At 41.2% G+C, this 14,857-nt stretch overlaps 2 protein-coding genes across 3 annotated transcripts; one reads left to right on the forward strand and one right to left on the reverse strand.

Moving 5' to 3' along the window:
- Nucleotides 1–252: 252 nt before the first annotated feature.
- LOC144215355 (growth/differentiation factor 8-like) lies at nt 253–4,468 on the reverse strand. Of its 2 annotated transcripts, none has more exons than XM_077744342.1 (3): nt 4,111–4,468; nt 3,169–3,533; nt 253–2,802 (listed from the first exon to the last, which is right to left on the reverse strand). In XM_077744342.1, exons 1-3 carry the CDS (start codon nt 4,433–4,435, stop codon nt 2,422–2,424), a joined length of 1,071 nt encoding a protein of 356 aa, XP_077600468.1. In that variant the 5' UTR covers nt 4,436–4,468; the 3' UTR covers nt 253–2,421. The 2 variants fall into 2 exon arrangements, with proteins under 2 accessions (XP_077600468.1, XP_077600386.1); XM_077744260.1 differs by having other exon boundaries at nt 3,169–3,536.
- Nucleotides 4,469–6,212: 1,744 nt separating this feature from the next.
- On the forward strand, nt 6,213–14,340 carry LOC144215539 (protein Shroom2-like). Its single transcript, XM_077744594.1, has 13 exons — nt 6,213–6,312; nt 6,859–7,167; nt 7,250–7,298; nt 7,898–7,999; nt 8,199–8,216; nt 8,410–8,529; nt 8,679–10,695; nt 10,782–10,837; nt 11,495–11,935; nt 12,067–12,516; nt 12,682–12,850; nt 13,085–13,357; nt 13,504–14,340. Exons 4-13 carry the CDS (start codon nt 7,905–7,907, stop codon nt 13,774–13,776), a joined length of 3,912 nt encoding a protein of 1,303 aa, XP_077600720.1. The 5' UTR covers nt 6,213–6,312; nt 6,859–7,167; nt 7,250–7,298; nt 7,898–7,904; the 3' UTR covers nt 13,777–14,340.
- The last annotated feature ends 517 nt before the right edge of the window (nt 14,341–14,857 follow it).

Genomic DNA, 14,857 nt, shown 5'->3' on the forward strand with positions numbered 1-14,857 from the left:
CCGATGAGCGGCTATTCTGTCTTTACGATCACGTCCCTGTAACTCTAAGAAAACATAGCTGATATTTTAGGTCACATGTTTTCTTTTTACAGCATCAAGACCAGGCCTAACGTCTAAAAGACGGTTTTGTTTTCATTTTTTGGAAGAAGACACGTACAGCATATTTTTAAATTTTATAAACATGGATAAATTCTACTTGCTGCGGGGAGGGGGTTCATTGATGGAACAGCCTGAGACAAACCACATGATTTCAAGGAAACACGAAAGGAAGCATGGAGCTCAAATCGAAACTTAAAATCCCGTCACCTCCTACAGTTTAGTAAACATTGGCTAAACAAAAATTAATTGTGCACGAAACAGTATAATTAAGATGTTTGACACAAATCGTACAATACAAACATTCAAATGACACTTTTATTTAGAGCAATTTGAAGTCAATTTAATGTTGCAATTGTTTTGTTATTTAATCCTTTCACAAAAACATTGTTTGCATACAATGTTACAAAGGTTTCACTTTCCTGGGTTTTGGTGCCTCTTTAATGCAGGGATGTTACAACGGTTTCACTTTCCTTGATATTGGTGCCTTGCAATATTGGGCCTTATATTACTATTTGTTGTATTAATAATGATCTGTAATTATCGAGAGGAGCACAGGTGCTGGCTGCATGTCAGTCTCAGGGGATATATGCAATTATAGACAGAATAAAAATCTACCAGAGTACCATGAGAAACCAGACGCAGGTCCAGGGAGAACACACAAACTCCACACCGAAGGACCGACCTGGGATCGAACCCAGGACCTTAGAACTGTGAAGCCTACGGGCTAATTAATCACCCGCCAGGGCACACTGTTCAAACATTTCAGCATATATATTTTGGGATGTGGGAAAAGACCAGAATACCCAGAGAAAATCACAGGATAGGGAGGCATAAGTACACCCTTAGCTAAGTTACAGCGCTATTTATACCAATTAGATGATAACAAAATTTGATTTAGATGTGAGTCAATCAAAAGTCCAGTCACTGAGGTGTGTTGTAAGCTATCCACTCCACTGGAAAATCCTTTCAAACGGTATGGTTTGATGAAAAGAATGTTCTTTGCATTGTGCCTTGCACAAAGTCAGTTTCTGAAGTCTTTGAGCACAAAATGATTCGTAAAATGCTACAAATGTTACAAACTCGTTTCTAAGACCCGTGGTGTTCATGTGTCTACAATTGGAATAATTGTATATAAACAGAGAAGAGTTTGGAATGATTGTTGCAGCACATAATGAGCAAAACATCTTTTAAGTGTCACAGTTGGTAACATAATGGTATGCTTTGCTACCACCAGGCCTGGACCACTGGCTATAGTCTATGGCTATGATATGAATTCTTAAGTATATCAAGATATTTTGCAGAAAAACATTGCACAATCTGTCCTAAAGCTGAAACTCAAAAGATGTGTCCTGAAACGGAAAAATGACCCTGTAGCAACAAAAAAAAGCTTGGGATCACAAAATGTGAAGTCAAGTTGAGTGTAATCAAAGAAATGGCACTTGTGCACACAATGTTCCAGCAGAACATTTTAGGTCACAAATCCCCATGAAGCACAACAACAGCCAGGACATCTGCACACAGCATCAAATTAAGACAATATCGCCCACTGAGACGTTTTGTTTTCCATTTTTTTGGGAGGGGGGCTTAATTTTTTGGAGTCGCAGAACCATAGTACAACATACATACCGTATTTTTTGGTCATAAGGTGTACCATCAATGTGCAGGTTTATTTTCATAAACAAGGTGCCCCTGATTATAGAGTACATGAATACACCAATGTATGCTTGTACTGAATGTCCATTTTGTGGAAAAATACAACACCATATACTCCCAAAAATGTGCTAGTACATTTCCACATTTTTTTTCCATTTCACAAAGAGTTTGGTAGTCCCAATTTTCCCCTAGTAGACCTAATAACAACAAACTTAAAATAAAATTGGTGCAGTCTCAAATACAATGTCCAAATGTTTTTGTGGCAAATTCAAATAAAATTTTTCACAACCTTCACACAAACTACTGGTGTGTCATTCTAAATGTGGTTAGCAAGTTCAGGTGAGGAAATGCACTCAGTTGACTGTTTATCAAATATCAGCAAATGATTGACACCCTGCAGGCTATCTTTTGGCAAAAGCTCAAAGGAGAGAAAAAAATAATGGAAGCAAAAATGGCCTAACGGAGCTTGCGTGTGATAACAATTGCCGTCCATAGCAGCAAAGGAAATGTATAAATGTGAGTGCTTGCACTATATAAAAGCAGTACTCTGCTATAGTGTACTTGTATGTATTGTTTAAAAAAAAACTTTATAAAGATTCTACAAAGCCGAAATCAAATCTACATAATGGTTTTGAGAAAGAATGCTCCTAAGCTCGTGTTCTGTCAGCATCAGGAACAGCCGCAATGATCCACCACCATGGACGGGATCTTTCCGTAGATGATTTGCTCCTTCCGGTTGAAGTAGAGCATGTTGATGGGTGACATCTTAGTGGGCGTGCAGCAGGGTCCTGCCGAGCCACGTGGGTTTGCCTTGTGTACCAGGTGTGCGTGTGGGTACTGCTGCAAGTGTAAGAACTCGCACTCTCCTGAACAGTAATTGGCCTTATAGCGCTTAGGAGCAATGATCCAGTCCCAGCCAAACTCTTCAAAGTCCACCGTGAGCGGGTAACGGCAGCAACGTGTCTCAGCTGACTCTTCGTCGCAGTTTAGACCCGAGTCACGACGGGATCTCTTTGGACTGTCCAATATCTTGACTTCAATGAATGGTTGCTGAAAAGGAGACAGTTGTAGCTTTTACAAGTAGAGTCAAGTGGTTAGTATGGATGGGAATTCCATTCAGTATGTTTCATCAATTCCACATTTTTAAATCTTAGCATTTTACTATAGCCGCAAGCAAAAGTCATTGGGAAACACTTGTACAAGTCTTGTACTTTAAAATGTTCTTCATAAATGTAACATCTCGGAAATAGAGGACATAATCTTACCTAACATCAAACCTTGTTCATTATTTTTATTATTTACTAATGTTGTTTTGGCCACTTTTGTTCATACCTTACCCATAGCTCAGGTAACAATAAGAGTGTTGTACTTTTTTAGTGTAATATCTGACATTAGCTTAGAAAAAGGTCTACTCACCAGGCCTTCTTCTCCAGGCCCTGCAGACGTTACCGCCAGGTCTTCTCCTTGAGGGTCATAAGCATTAATGTTGATACCATAGCTGGTGTCCGGTTGACGCAGCCATGCCTGCAGCAGAGACTTGATGTCCATACTTTGCCAAGAGCCGGCGCCAGCGCCAGTGTCCACTTTTAAAGAGCGAACCCTGACCCTTGTGTTGTTTCCTTCCCTGCCAGGTTTAAGACGTGAGATCTGCAGGAAGACTGTTGTGACCATGTGCACTGGCCGCAGGTGTACCCAAAGCTGAGCACTCAGGATATTCTCAGTGTGGATTTTAGGACTGAGGCTGAAAAGACAGTAGGACAACCTTCCATCTGCAATGGAGTCTGCTGGAAGACATCAATGACAGCAAGTGTTTAAACTAGTTATCAACACCTTTCATGTTCATGAAAAATGGAGGTTAATATTTAATTCGGCATTCACTCATCGGCTCTACTGTTTAACTTCACGAGAATCAACGGTTTGATGGACCATATGCCGACTAATTATGGGTAGGTGGCGATCCCCGTCAAAGGCGATGAATTAATTGTAAACACATGATAAGCAAAATTAAAAAGAGTAGCTGAGTAGGAAGCTCAAGTGTTCATCCTTCTACCCAAAGGGTATATTTAATGAAATAACTGCCTTTAAAATATGGGATCAAAACATGAATAAGGATTTATTACGGTTTTACAGAAGTCAATTGCTTGTGAATTTTACTTAAAAGTTAAATACAACTGAACTCTACTTTGGCTGCTTCCCTCTATTCTATTCTCTATTGTGTGAAGTTCACCAATAGTCAACCAACACCAAGTTACATCTTTTTTTCTTGGAAAATTCAAATGCAAATCAGAGTGAGGCCACAAGTCACATTTTTTTAACAATGAAAACTGAAGTAAATGTATTTGGTGAGTTATTAGTTACACTTAGTTGCCATGGTGATGATAGTTTCTGTGGTGGCGTGCTCATCTTCCACCCAAGGGTCGTACTGGTCCAGGAGTTGTGTGAGAGGTGGTGCTTTGGGGAGTAGTTGATGGATCATATCCCTGCTAATGTTCGGTGCTTGTTCCAGCCGCAGGATGCTGAGAATCTGGGACTTGATGCTGTAGAGTCTCATCTGCTTGCTGTGCTCCCGGAATTCGCACGCTGAGCACGGCTCCGTGCTGTCCGCCAGCAAGCCGGAGGTCCGGTTCAGCTCCCCGGAGAAGCCTGCAGAGAGGAAGGTGGCCACACTGAGCAAGAGGAGCATCTTGGACACAAGTGCTTGGTAGGGTAACGCTATGTGGTGGGATTTTTGTCTCTGCCCTCTGGACTCAATGATTGGTTGCCTGGAAGGTTTACTTTTAAGCTCAAAGCAGATTTAAAGAGGTAGCAATGTGTTCTTGGTTAATATGCTGCTGCAAGATGATAGGTAACAGTGATTTATTTTTGCAAAACAACTTCTAACGAAAAATGGAACTTTTACAACCAAAGTCAGAGAAAAAAATTATGGCGAGAGAATGGATTAACTTTGTTTTGCACGTGCCTTCAGAAAGGTGTCATTTAGAATGCATATTTAGCAAAGTTGACTTTTAAAAGTTTATAGTTCACACTAAAAGTGACAAAAAGCTTTAAAATCTATTGTCAGAAAAACCTGGCACGGCGATTGCCTGGCAAATGAAGGAAGGGAAGAAAACATGGCATTGAAGGCCTGGTTGTGTAAACTTTTTATATTTTCTCTTCTTGACCGGATACCCATTGACAATGATTCTTTAGTGCACAGGTGTCAAAGTGGCGGCCCGGGTCCAAATCTGGCCTGCCGCATCAGATTGTGCAGCCCGGGAAAGTAAATTATGAGTGCTGACTTTCTGTTTTAGGAACAAATTAAAATTAAGATTATAGATGTATATTAAAATTCCTGGTTTCCCCCCTTTTTAAACCAATAATTATCATTTTTTAATCATTTTTTCTGTGTTTTTATGTCAAAAATAATTACTTTTCTCAGGGAAAGTGTACTGCGACCACCTTAAGGATAGCCTTCATAGTCATTTAATATTTAACACCACTAGAGAACGCTACCGAGCCATCTAAAATGACTTTTTCAGCTGTTCTGTAGTAGATCCACCACCCTCTTACTGACACAAATTTAGGGTTGTAAAATTCAAATTAAATGATTGACTAGAAGGAGGCTGAAGAATAACTTGATTTTTTAATTAATTTATTCATTTTCCACAACTTGGTGGTGTTGGAGCCAATCCTAGCCAATTGTGGGCAGTAGGCAGGGGACACACTAGATTGGTTGCCAGCCAATCGCAGTATATTTAAATTTATGAATACATAAATTATGGTTTGCAGGCAACCATTTCAGGGTGTAGCGTGCTTACTGCTCCAGCACCCCCGTGACCTTTGTGAGGATAAGCGGTTTGGAAAATGAATCAATGTCATAGAATAAAACAAAATAGAACTGATTAAACATCTACATGTCAAATTCCAAAACCAGCAGAGCCGCGCTAAAAAGATTTCAACTCAACCCCCAAATCCTACAGTATAAATTAAATACATTTACCAAGATGAACATTTCGGCTTTTAATTTGTTTTCAGAACACACATTTTTAAAGTGTACATTACTTTCTTGATACTTTCAGTTTTTTGTTGTTGAATAATTATGCAGTATAGAATGTTCTCATGCGCTGTCATCTTAGCATAACGACAGGGTATTTTATCTACACACACAAAAAAAGCAAGTGACAATTTCCTCCTGTATTTCTTTTGTATGCCGCCATCTTTCAGAGTGTGGCTGCTTAGTGTGGTGATGCTTGAATCCAATTATGAATTGCAAAGCCACTGGTTAGGCTTCACCTTTCGGAGGTGTGTAGGGGGTTGTGGAAACTTCTGGGGGGTGGAGATAGTAGGATCTACTCACCAGGATAAACAAATGGACTTCATGTGATGATGAGAGTGATGATAACACCATTAATGGGAAGTGTTTGACTTTGTAAAATAACACTTTGCAGTTGCCCTCAGGTGTGTGTGAGACTAATATTCCTCCTCTGTTGTTGTAGGATGGTATGGTCCATGTTGCCTAGGTGAGTGGACCGCTTAGTGGGAGAGGCTAATGTAGTGGACATGTTGGGATTCCACTTGCAGGTAATACTTCCTCTTTCCATCTAATATGTTGTGCCTTTCTTTCATCTTCTCTGATATAATCATGTGCTAGAAAACAGCAATTAAATCAAATGGTATTGTGTTAGTTCGAGATGATAACAACGAGATAGCACATGAACCTTTAGGTTAAATTGTTGGGTGTTTTGTTTATCTGTTTAGAAATAATCAGAGGAAGTATTGTGTAGTTCGTTCCACATATCTGATCACCATATGTTATTGTCCTACTCTCATGCTTTATTTCATGGTTAGAGGCAATGGTTCACAGAAAAGCCCAGTTGTGATGACTCTAGCATTTTGTTTAGTGTTGCTGTGCTTGTAGATGAGAGGGGGGCCCTTTGGCCCCGTGAACTGCATGTGTGGGCCCTGTTTTCAGCAGCCTGTTGAATCATAGAAGCTCAGGTGACTGTACTTGAAATGCAAACCACAGGAGATGCTGGGTAACGAGATGATGCAATGACTGCGTTTTCAAGTGTGCAGTCTCCTCCTCTGGTGGAGAGCTTTCAAAATTATTTTCTGTTATCTTCACAGGGCAAACATTCCTGTTGGTCTGCGCCTGCCTGCTTACAAGGACACCAAATCAGATGAAAAACAGAACCCAGGCCCGAGCCAAAAAAAATAAAAAATCATGTTCTAGACAGTTGGCCTGTGAATCGTCACAGGACACAAAACCTTTGTTTATGAAAAGTTAGTATATGACAGACTTATTATCTTTGATTGAGTTTGAGTTACTTTCCAAAATCCTAGATTACAACAAGGACACCGTGCTGGACAATAACTCCTCCCCTTCTCTCAAATCCCCCTTTATAATCCCCTACAGAGATCTGCCGGGAGCATAAGGTGAGTTGTTCTAGTTTGTATATCTTGTGTCACACTATTGTGAAAGTATAACTTCTTTACATTAGCCTATTTTTGTATTCAGTGACATGAACGTAGAATTCAACTGAGCAGAAAATCGGCGCAAGAATCAGGTGAGTTGGTCTTTCCTTCTTTACTATGTGATTGGTCATTACTCAGAAAATGTGAAAACCTGTGTTATGGTCAAATGCACCAGTTGTCTAAGTTGATATTGTAAAAACAAAGGTCAAAAACAAAAGGCACTGAGGGTTGATTATCAAAGTAGCACCTTTACCCAACCTGTCTCAATGTGCTTGTTTTATTTTGGATAATGCAGGACATATTTGTTCCTATCATATGTTTACATATATTATTGTGATGCTTCTTATGGATTTCCATGTGGCTTGCAATGGATAACATATTAGTACCCTGATCACTTTAACACCAGCCAAAAAAATGTCCAAATGAAGCCCGATTAAGGCAGGAAGGGAAAATACCTTCCTGCATTCCTCAGTGGAAAGAATGTGCTTACATCACAGCATGGCAGTGTCAAACTTTTGGGTTGGAGAGTTTAATGGCTACAATATAACGCATACAGAAAAAAAACATGGGAATCTGTTTCCTAATGTTTATAATAAGCCGACACATTAACAATCTTCCGAATGAGAATAGTTGTTAAATCGTCCTTTTTTTTTGCCCTTTTTTTTTTTCTTTTCTTGCTTGCCATAATCAGGGCTAAAATGGTTGATGTTGTATCAACACACATCATGCCGTCAGAAAATGAGGTTCTTGTGGCAAGGTGCTTTCTCACCAAGATTTTGCGAAGCTCTATGAGGTACAATTACAATATCTATGGTAGCTCATGCCCTCTGATCACTTAGCAACCAAAGCTGGGCATGCATGTACTGGCCTCCATTTTTCTGACTCATTAGATTTGATAAACTACATCCTTAACTCATTCCCCGTGTGTCAAGATTGTACTTTAATGCAAGCATGATAAAGCATCATGTCTTCTTTTGCAACATGCTTCCTAGGAAGAATCACTTCAAAGGGTATGTGAGACTAAAATATTTTGTTACGCAGGTTTTATAATAATGATGTTCATTAACTCCATAGTATTTGTATCCTCTTTTGGACATCGGACACAACTGAAGCTGTATGCAACTTCCAGTGTTATTTAAATGTGTAACAATCACAACAGCATTTGGAACAGCTGAAATGATTTCTTGGTTTTCTGCTCCAAAGGAAGAATGAGCCGAACTTACGGCCTCATTCTTGGCACTACCAAAAGCCAACAGCGGGAGACCAATCACCCCTTGGGAAAGAGACCACCCCTGTAGCAGTGTGGCACCAAAGGGAAGCCAGGTGAGCCCGGAATAGAGTTCACGTTGTGCACCTGATTACAAAGTTCCTATAAAAACATTACAACACTATGTAAACAATTCTGTTCTGATGCTAAATGATGGTGGGAATAATTGTGATGTCACTTTAAATAATCATCTGACTTTACACAGGAAAGTGAAAGAGTCATCCTGTCAAACAGACCAGAATAAGCAGCATCTGCAAACTGGCCAGGACAGCTACATGAGACAAATGGAGGGACTGGAGCGTCCTGCTCACCCTTTCCCACCAGATCGTGTTTCCCCGACCAAGTACACCGGCAGCAGCGAGATTGGTACAGAAGGCAAGAGAAGAACATTCAGCTGTTTTTCCAGTGGTTCCAACACCCTGCTTGTAGATTCAAATTCACTTGGCAGGAAGGGAACCAGTAGCGAAAACATTTTTTTCAAGGGTATTCAAGATGAAGGGCCCTTTACAGTGGAGCGCCCCGAGTACTTGCAGATGCTTTACCAGAAGGGGCCAGGGTCGGAAGAGCAGAACTCCTCTTGGTTATCAAGTAGATTTAAGCCAAGTGTTGGCTCAGTGTGGCAGGTACCAGAAAAAAGGAAAACCAAGGTACCTCCTCTACCTTCCAAGATGATGCAAAAGGACAGTTGTGCTACCACAAGGGCATTTCAATACCCCGAGGCATCTGAAAATTATCCGCACACTCACTGCAGATCATTTGAAAGACTGGCGGAATGGAACAAATCTCACCCAGGAAAAAACGCCAAGTCCAGATGTAGCATCACGTCCCTCTCAGAAAAAGACATTATCCATCCCAGCAGAACAGTTGAACACAACCAATTACATCCAAAAAAACATTTCTCACTGTCAAGTACCGATGTCAGACAGTTTCATTACGCCAACAGACCTGCACTGCAGAAAGAGCATGGCGATGAGAGGACCTTCCATCCAGCTCCTCACACCAAGATTCAGAGTGTTGGAAGTTACTATCGCAGTTTACAGGACCTGCCAATGAACGCCTCCGGTCGTAGATTTGTTTGGTGCTCCACAGTTTCTGCAGATGCCGCAGATTTAGAAGAGGAGAGATACTCTGCTTCAGTAAACAAAAAGGGAAAGCATCAAATGGCATACACTGAAATTACAGGGCATAATGGGTTTATAAGGAACATTTACCTTCTCAATCCCCAAGGCTCTGAACAATCCCACCATCTTGGCCTGCACGATGCCACTGAGAGAATTGATGGACACATTGGCAATATGAAAAGAATTTTCCCAGCTCATCCAAGTAGTAATCATAAGATGAGTCCTCCAGGGCTCAACAACCCTTGGTTGCCGCAAGAAGACCAGCGACTATCCCCTTCGAATACCCCCTTGCTTCATACTCTGGCACAGGATCGTCAAATTCAAACAGACATCCCAAAATCCTATCGGCGTGGTGATCGATACGCTACTACTCTACGGAATGAAGTACGGCAGAAGCGAGCGCAGTTGCAAAAAAGCTGTAGTGCTGCCACGCTAATTTGTGATGACCAGAATGACGACCTTTCAAACTGGAACAATAACGAGCCTTTAAATACATGCTGCATCTCCTTCTCAAACACGTACAAAGATAATCTCAAAGAGGCACAGGCGAGAGTCCTCCAGGCCACCTCTTTCCAAAGACGCGATCTAGAACCTCTAGGTACGGAGACAGCTGTGCTAAAAGCCTCGAATGGACGCGTTAAAGGACGTAGGCGTTTCCCTTTAGCCAAGCGTATTCATTCCTTTTCAGAACCTGACAAGATCGATAGAGTAGGAGTGGACAGAGAGCATCCTGATGGTCATTGTGACCAAATGAAATGTTGTGATGGAAAACCAGCTTTGTCCAAATCGATGATGCCAATGTCAGGTGAGCCAAGTGAAACTAAGGAGAAATGTACATCAGGGGATGCTCAGAACACTCATTTATATCGAGAAACCTGGAGACCCACACTCTCGGGAAAGAAGGTTCCACTGGAACAACAGAAGCTTGGAACATTTGCTGAGTACCAGGCCACGTGGAACAAACAGAAGAGGACATCTGAGGCCAAGATCCAAGGCAGGTATTACTCAGCAGAAAACATCCCGGATAATGAAAATGAAGAAAATGCAATATGCAGACATGAGAGATCCAGATCTTCTCCCTCTGCAGACATCTGTACTCTGGTGAGCTGAGTACTAATTTTCTAGTTTGAATTGTTTACCATGCCTACATTGATATTGTCATTCATTCATTTGTGTTGTTTCCATAGAATGTTCCACCCGTGTGGCTAGATTGTCTAGCCAAGCAGTGCAATGACTCAGCAAGGTAAGACTTGAAAAATTTTGTCTGGTGATGAAATAATAGAATCTTTACAATGTTATATTGATTCATTCATTTCTGTTCCACTTAACCTCATAAAGGTGGGTGCTGGAGCCTATCCCAGCAAATGACGGGCAGTAGGCGGGGTACACTAAATTTCTAAATTGGTTACAGCCAATTGCGTGGCACTATGACCAAAAAAAAGACAACAAAGAGATAAAAGACCATATTTGTTTAACACTCGTACGTACGGACACTTGTGAAGCGTTCAGTCAGCCTACCATGTGGGGATGTGGGAGCAAACCGATGCACCCATAGAAAGCCCACAAAGGCATGGGGAAGCCTGCAACCTACACACAGTAAGGAAAGATCTTAGAACTAAGGGACATTTGGATAATAATGGAATAATTATACAGTCGAGTTAATGGAATGTGGGGGAAATCCAGATAACAAAGAAAAATACTTCTTAAGTCTTTATGAAAGCAGATTTATTTATTGAATAATTCCAATAAAAAACTGTAACATTTCTTAGACCAATTTAACATGAGATCTGGTTTTTAACAAACAAAAGCATTAGAAACAAAAGAGATGCCAAATGTTTGGGTTGTGTGCCTGAATGTTTTCTTGTATTATTTTAATGTCAATTTTTTATTTGGCTATTAGAACCGAAAGTGACCACCAGTCCAGCTCTGATGCTGTTAGGCACAAGATTGCAGTCTCCTCTGGTCCTGTCCTAGGAGACCAAGAGCCAGACCAGCCTCCACACATCAATGGCGTTTTACCATCCAATTCCCATTTGGGCACAGAAAGCACTTCCCTTTCCCATGAATTTCTCTCAGGAGCATCTACAGGACCTACGATAGTTCAGCCCGTCTGTAGTTTTGAGCCCACTGCCATGCAATTCATCCCCCCTGACTCTCCTCACCTCTGTGGAATGACTCAGTCTGATAGGAAAACATTGGATATTGTGAGTAAGAAGGAGCAGTCAACATCTTTGCCCATTCGAACAGTGAAACTTTCTCACTCTCCCTGTCAACTTGTTCCACCTTTGAGTCGAATGGACAGACAGCTGGTTGTTAATGTGCGGGAGGATTCACCTCTCAGGTAAGCGGCTTATTTAAAGTGGTTAATGTCTGCATCATCACCTTGCTTTTTTGTCATGCAACTTTCAGTTGGAAGTACCACATTACTGCAAAAGTTGTTTAATCAAATCTTGGGATTGTGTTGCTTTTCAGGTCCGAAAATTACTCTGAGCTCTCAAACGCTGTGATTAATGTGAGCGATTCAGGGACAAACAGTCTTGGGGTAGTCACAGCCTTCCCCCCTCAGGGTCTGGCCACTTCCGACAACATCCCTTTGGGTGCCAATGAGATGGGGGACCCCTTAACAATGACACACTGCACAAGGAAACCCACTAAGGATCAACAACCTGACTCCGAACAGTTCAAGGTTAAGGAAAGCATTCCTTTAGCAAACCTTACAGGTGAAGAAGACGCCAAGACGCAGCAGCTTGTGAGGGACATCATGAACAAGGATAAATCCCTAGTGGAGATCTTAGACCAGAGTGGAAGGAAGACCACAATGGACCTGATGGAAGGCCTATTTTCCCAAGAGGAACAGATCCTGGATGTAGCCCAACAACGGCGGAGAACTTCGAGTGGGTCCAGGTTGCCCAACTCAAGCAGGTTTGTCTATGATATAAGTCTATCACATAAGTACCAACACCAACAAAATTCTCTTAACTCTATAATTTCATATGTTGAAACTTAACCCATCTTGCTTTCATAACAGCACAAGTGCAGTCAGACTGATTTTACTTTGTCTCGGTGTGTGTGTTTCCACACCGCTAGGACGGATGAAGATGACATTACTGCAGCAGGTTCTCTGGTTCCAAGCTCCTCCTACTACAGCACATCAGCTCCAAAGGCTGAGCTCCTGATCATGATGAAGGATATGCAGGAACAATTGCAGGATCAGGACTCTGAGGACGAGTTGGATGTGGACCTGGTCTTTAAAAAGGTATCACATTTCAAGATGGATGTCCCTAAAGTTGTTTTTTTTCAACTGGTAGTGATTTCGTGCCATATAAGGTCATGTTTTTTGATTCAACATCTCATCTCATCAAAGGAAAACCACAAAATGTGGACAGTTCTGCTATGAAGTGGACTTACTTTACTTCTCTTGCGTGACACTGTTCGGGAATCAGTCTTCAATATGTCCCTTTCAAGCAGATTCTCTTTGGTATCTCTCCAGGAGGAGCTGATCTCAAGCCTGGCCAAGAAGCTGGAGGTGTTGCGGGAGGCTCGGCAAAGTCTGCAGGAGGATGTTGAAAACAACGAGGTTTTAGGCAGTGAGGTGGAGAGCACTGTCCAACGCTTTTGCCTGCCCAACCAGCTAGACAAGTTTAGGATGTTTGTGGGTGACTTGGACAAGGTCGTGAGCCTGCTGCTGTCATTGTCTGGTCGTCTGGCAAGAGTGGAGAATGCTCTCAACTGTCTTGAAGAAGGAGCACCCACAGAGGAGAAGGTATTTTTTTGTCATGGGTTATCATCATAATCCTAACATTTCTCGCTTTGTCATTAATACCAGACCAGTGTCGGACATCTTTAATAAGGGGCCCAAGGCTCTGGGTTGTCCACCATGTTATGACATTTCTTTTCTCTTCTTATCAGCGCACCCTGACTGAGAAACGCAAACTGCTTCTGCGACAACATGAAGACGCCAAGGAGCTGAAGGAGAACCTGGACCGTCGGGAATGTCTGGTGTCCTCTATCATGGAGGCCCACCTGGACCCCGAGCAGCTTGATGACTATCGGCATTTTGTCAAGATGAAGTCTGCTCTCATCATTGAGCAGCGTAAACTGGAGGACAGAATCAAACTAGGCGAGGAGCAGCTCAAGTGTTTACTGGACAGTCTGCCATTGGAGCAGAGGTTCCACTTTTAACACCCTCGTCCAAGACCTAGATTGTGAGAGGATCTCTCAAGTGACCTCTGGACTTGTAACAATTTGTTGCTTAACCTGGCCATGTTTTACATGTTTTTGTTTTGTTTCTTTGCAAATGATGTCATGCTTGAATGCACAACCTCTATTTGACAGTGCTTAACATAATCAATGCACTCTAGAATCATGTAATTTATTATTTATTGTCTTTTGAAAATTATTTCTTAAGGTGAAATTTGAGATGGAATTAATTCTGATCTCATATGTTCTGTCAAAAAATATGTTTTACTTTGATACATTATACGAAGATTCAGCTGAAGGTCCAAAGTTGCACAATTTTTTCCTCAATGCTTATTTTCTAATCTTATTAATTCAGAGATTTAGAGCTTTTTTAACAAGCTGTATGTTTTTTTTTTAAGTGAGGTAACATACTGCTATTTCCTAATTTCAAAGCCTCACAGATACTTGTGTCTGGTCCTGGTAGCAGGATTTTAAAGCAATTTTTCCACACCACTCAATGCACTTTGACCAAGGCAAGTACAATAAAACCATCGCATGATCATTTCTTTTTGGTTTCCTATTTTCCAGTCCATTTACTAAAATGCCTATCAGAGGCCAAGGCAGACAACATTGACAAGCAGAACCAAGGTACAATAGCAGCAGGTACTGGCAATCATTAACAACCTATGGCAAAACAGGAAACAACCAGACTGAGTGAGATAAAAGATGAAGAAATAAATATTAAAAACTGCAAGAAATCCGACCTATTGTGTCAAGAGACGTTTTATACTGAGTACCACGAGAGCAGGTTCAAGAAATAGCTGACTGGTTTAAGAAATTGTTACAAGGATTTGGAACTGGAAATAACCGAATAAATCAAGGGTGTCCTAATTTATTCATTCTTTTTCTGTACTGCTTTATCCTCACAAAGGCTTGTCCTATATGACCTTATTGATTTGATATGTTCATTATTATGTATTGTCCATTTATCAAATAAATCAAACACAAAAGAAAGTACCAGAGGTCTTGATGTAACTCAGTGTTATGACTGATAAAATTGGAAGACTAGTTTTTTTATTATCTT

Source organism: Stigmatopora nigra, chromosome 1 (assembly GCF_051989575.1).
Source record: "Stigmatopora nigra isolate UIUO_SnigA chromosome 1, RoL_Snig_1.1, whole genome shotgun sequence".
In the NCBI taxonomy this organism is placed as follows: domain Eukaryota; kingdom Metazoa; phylum Chordata; class Actinopteri; order Syngnathiformes; family Syngnathidae; genus Stigmatopora; species Stigmatopora nigra.

Bases quoted from the DNA above. Each gene is read 5' to 3' on its own strand.
- LOC144215355 (XM_077744260.1), bottom strand. From the start codon at position 4,435: ATGCTCCTCTTGCTCAGTGTGGCCACCTTCCTCTCTGCAGGCTTCTCC. The intron at 3,537-4,110 runs GTAACTAATAAC...GATGTCTTCCAG, and splicing joins CATCACCATGGCAACTAAGT to CAGACTCCATTGCAGATGGA. The intron at 2,803-3,168 runs GTGAGTAGACCT...TCTCCTTTTCAG, and splicing joins GGCCTGGAGAAGAAGGCCTG to CAACCATTCATTGAAGTCAA.
- LOC144215539 (XM_077744594.1), top strand. From the start codon at position 7,905: ATGGTTGATGTTGTATCAACACACATCATGCCGTCAGAAAATGAGGTT. The intron at 11,936-12,066 runs GTAAGCGGCTTA...GTTGCTTTTCAG, and splicing joins CGGGAGGATTCACCTCTCAG to GTCCGAAAATTACTCTGAGC. The intron at 13,358-13,503 runs GTATTTTTTTGT...TCTTCTTATCAG, and splicing joins GAGCACCCACAGAGGAGAAG to CGCACCCTGACTGAGAAACG.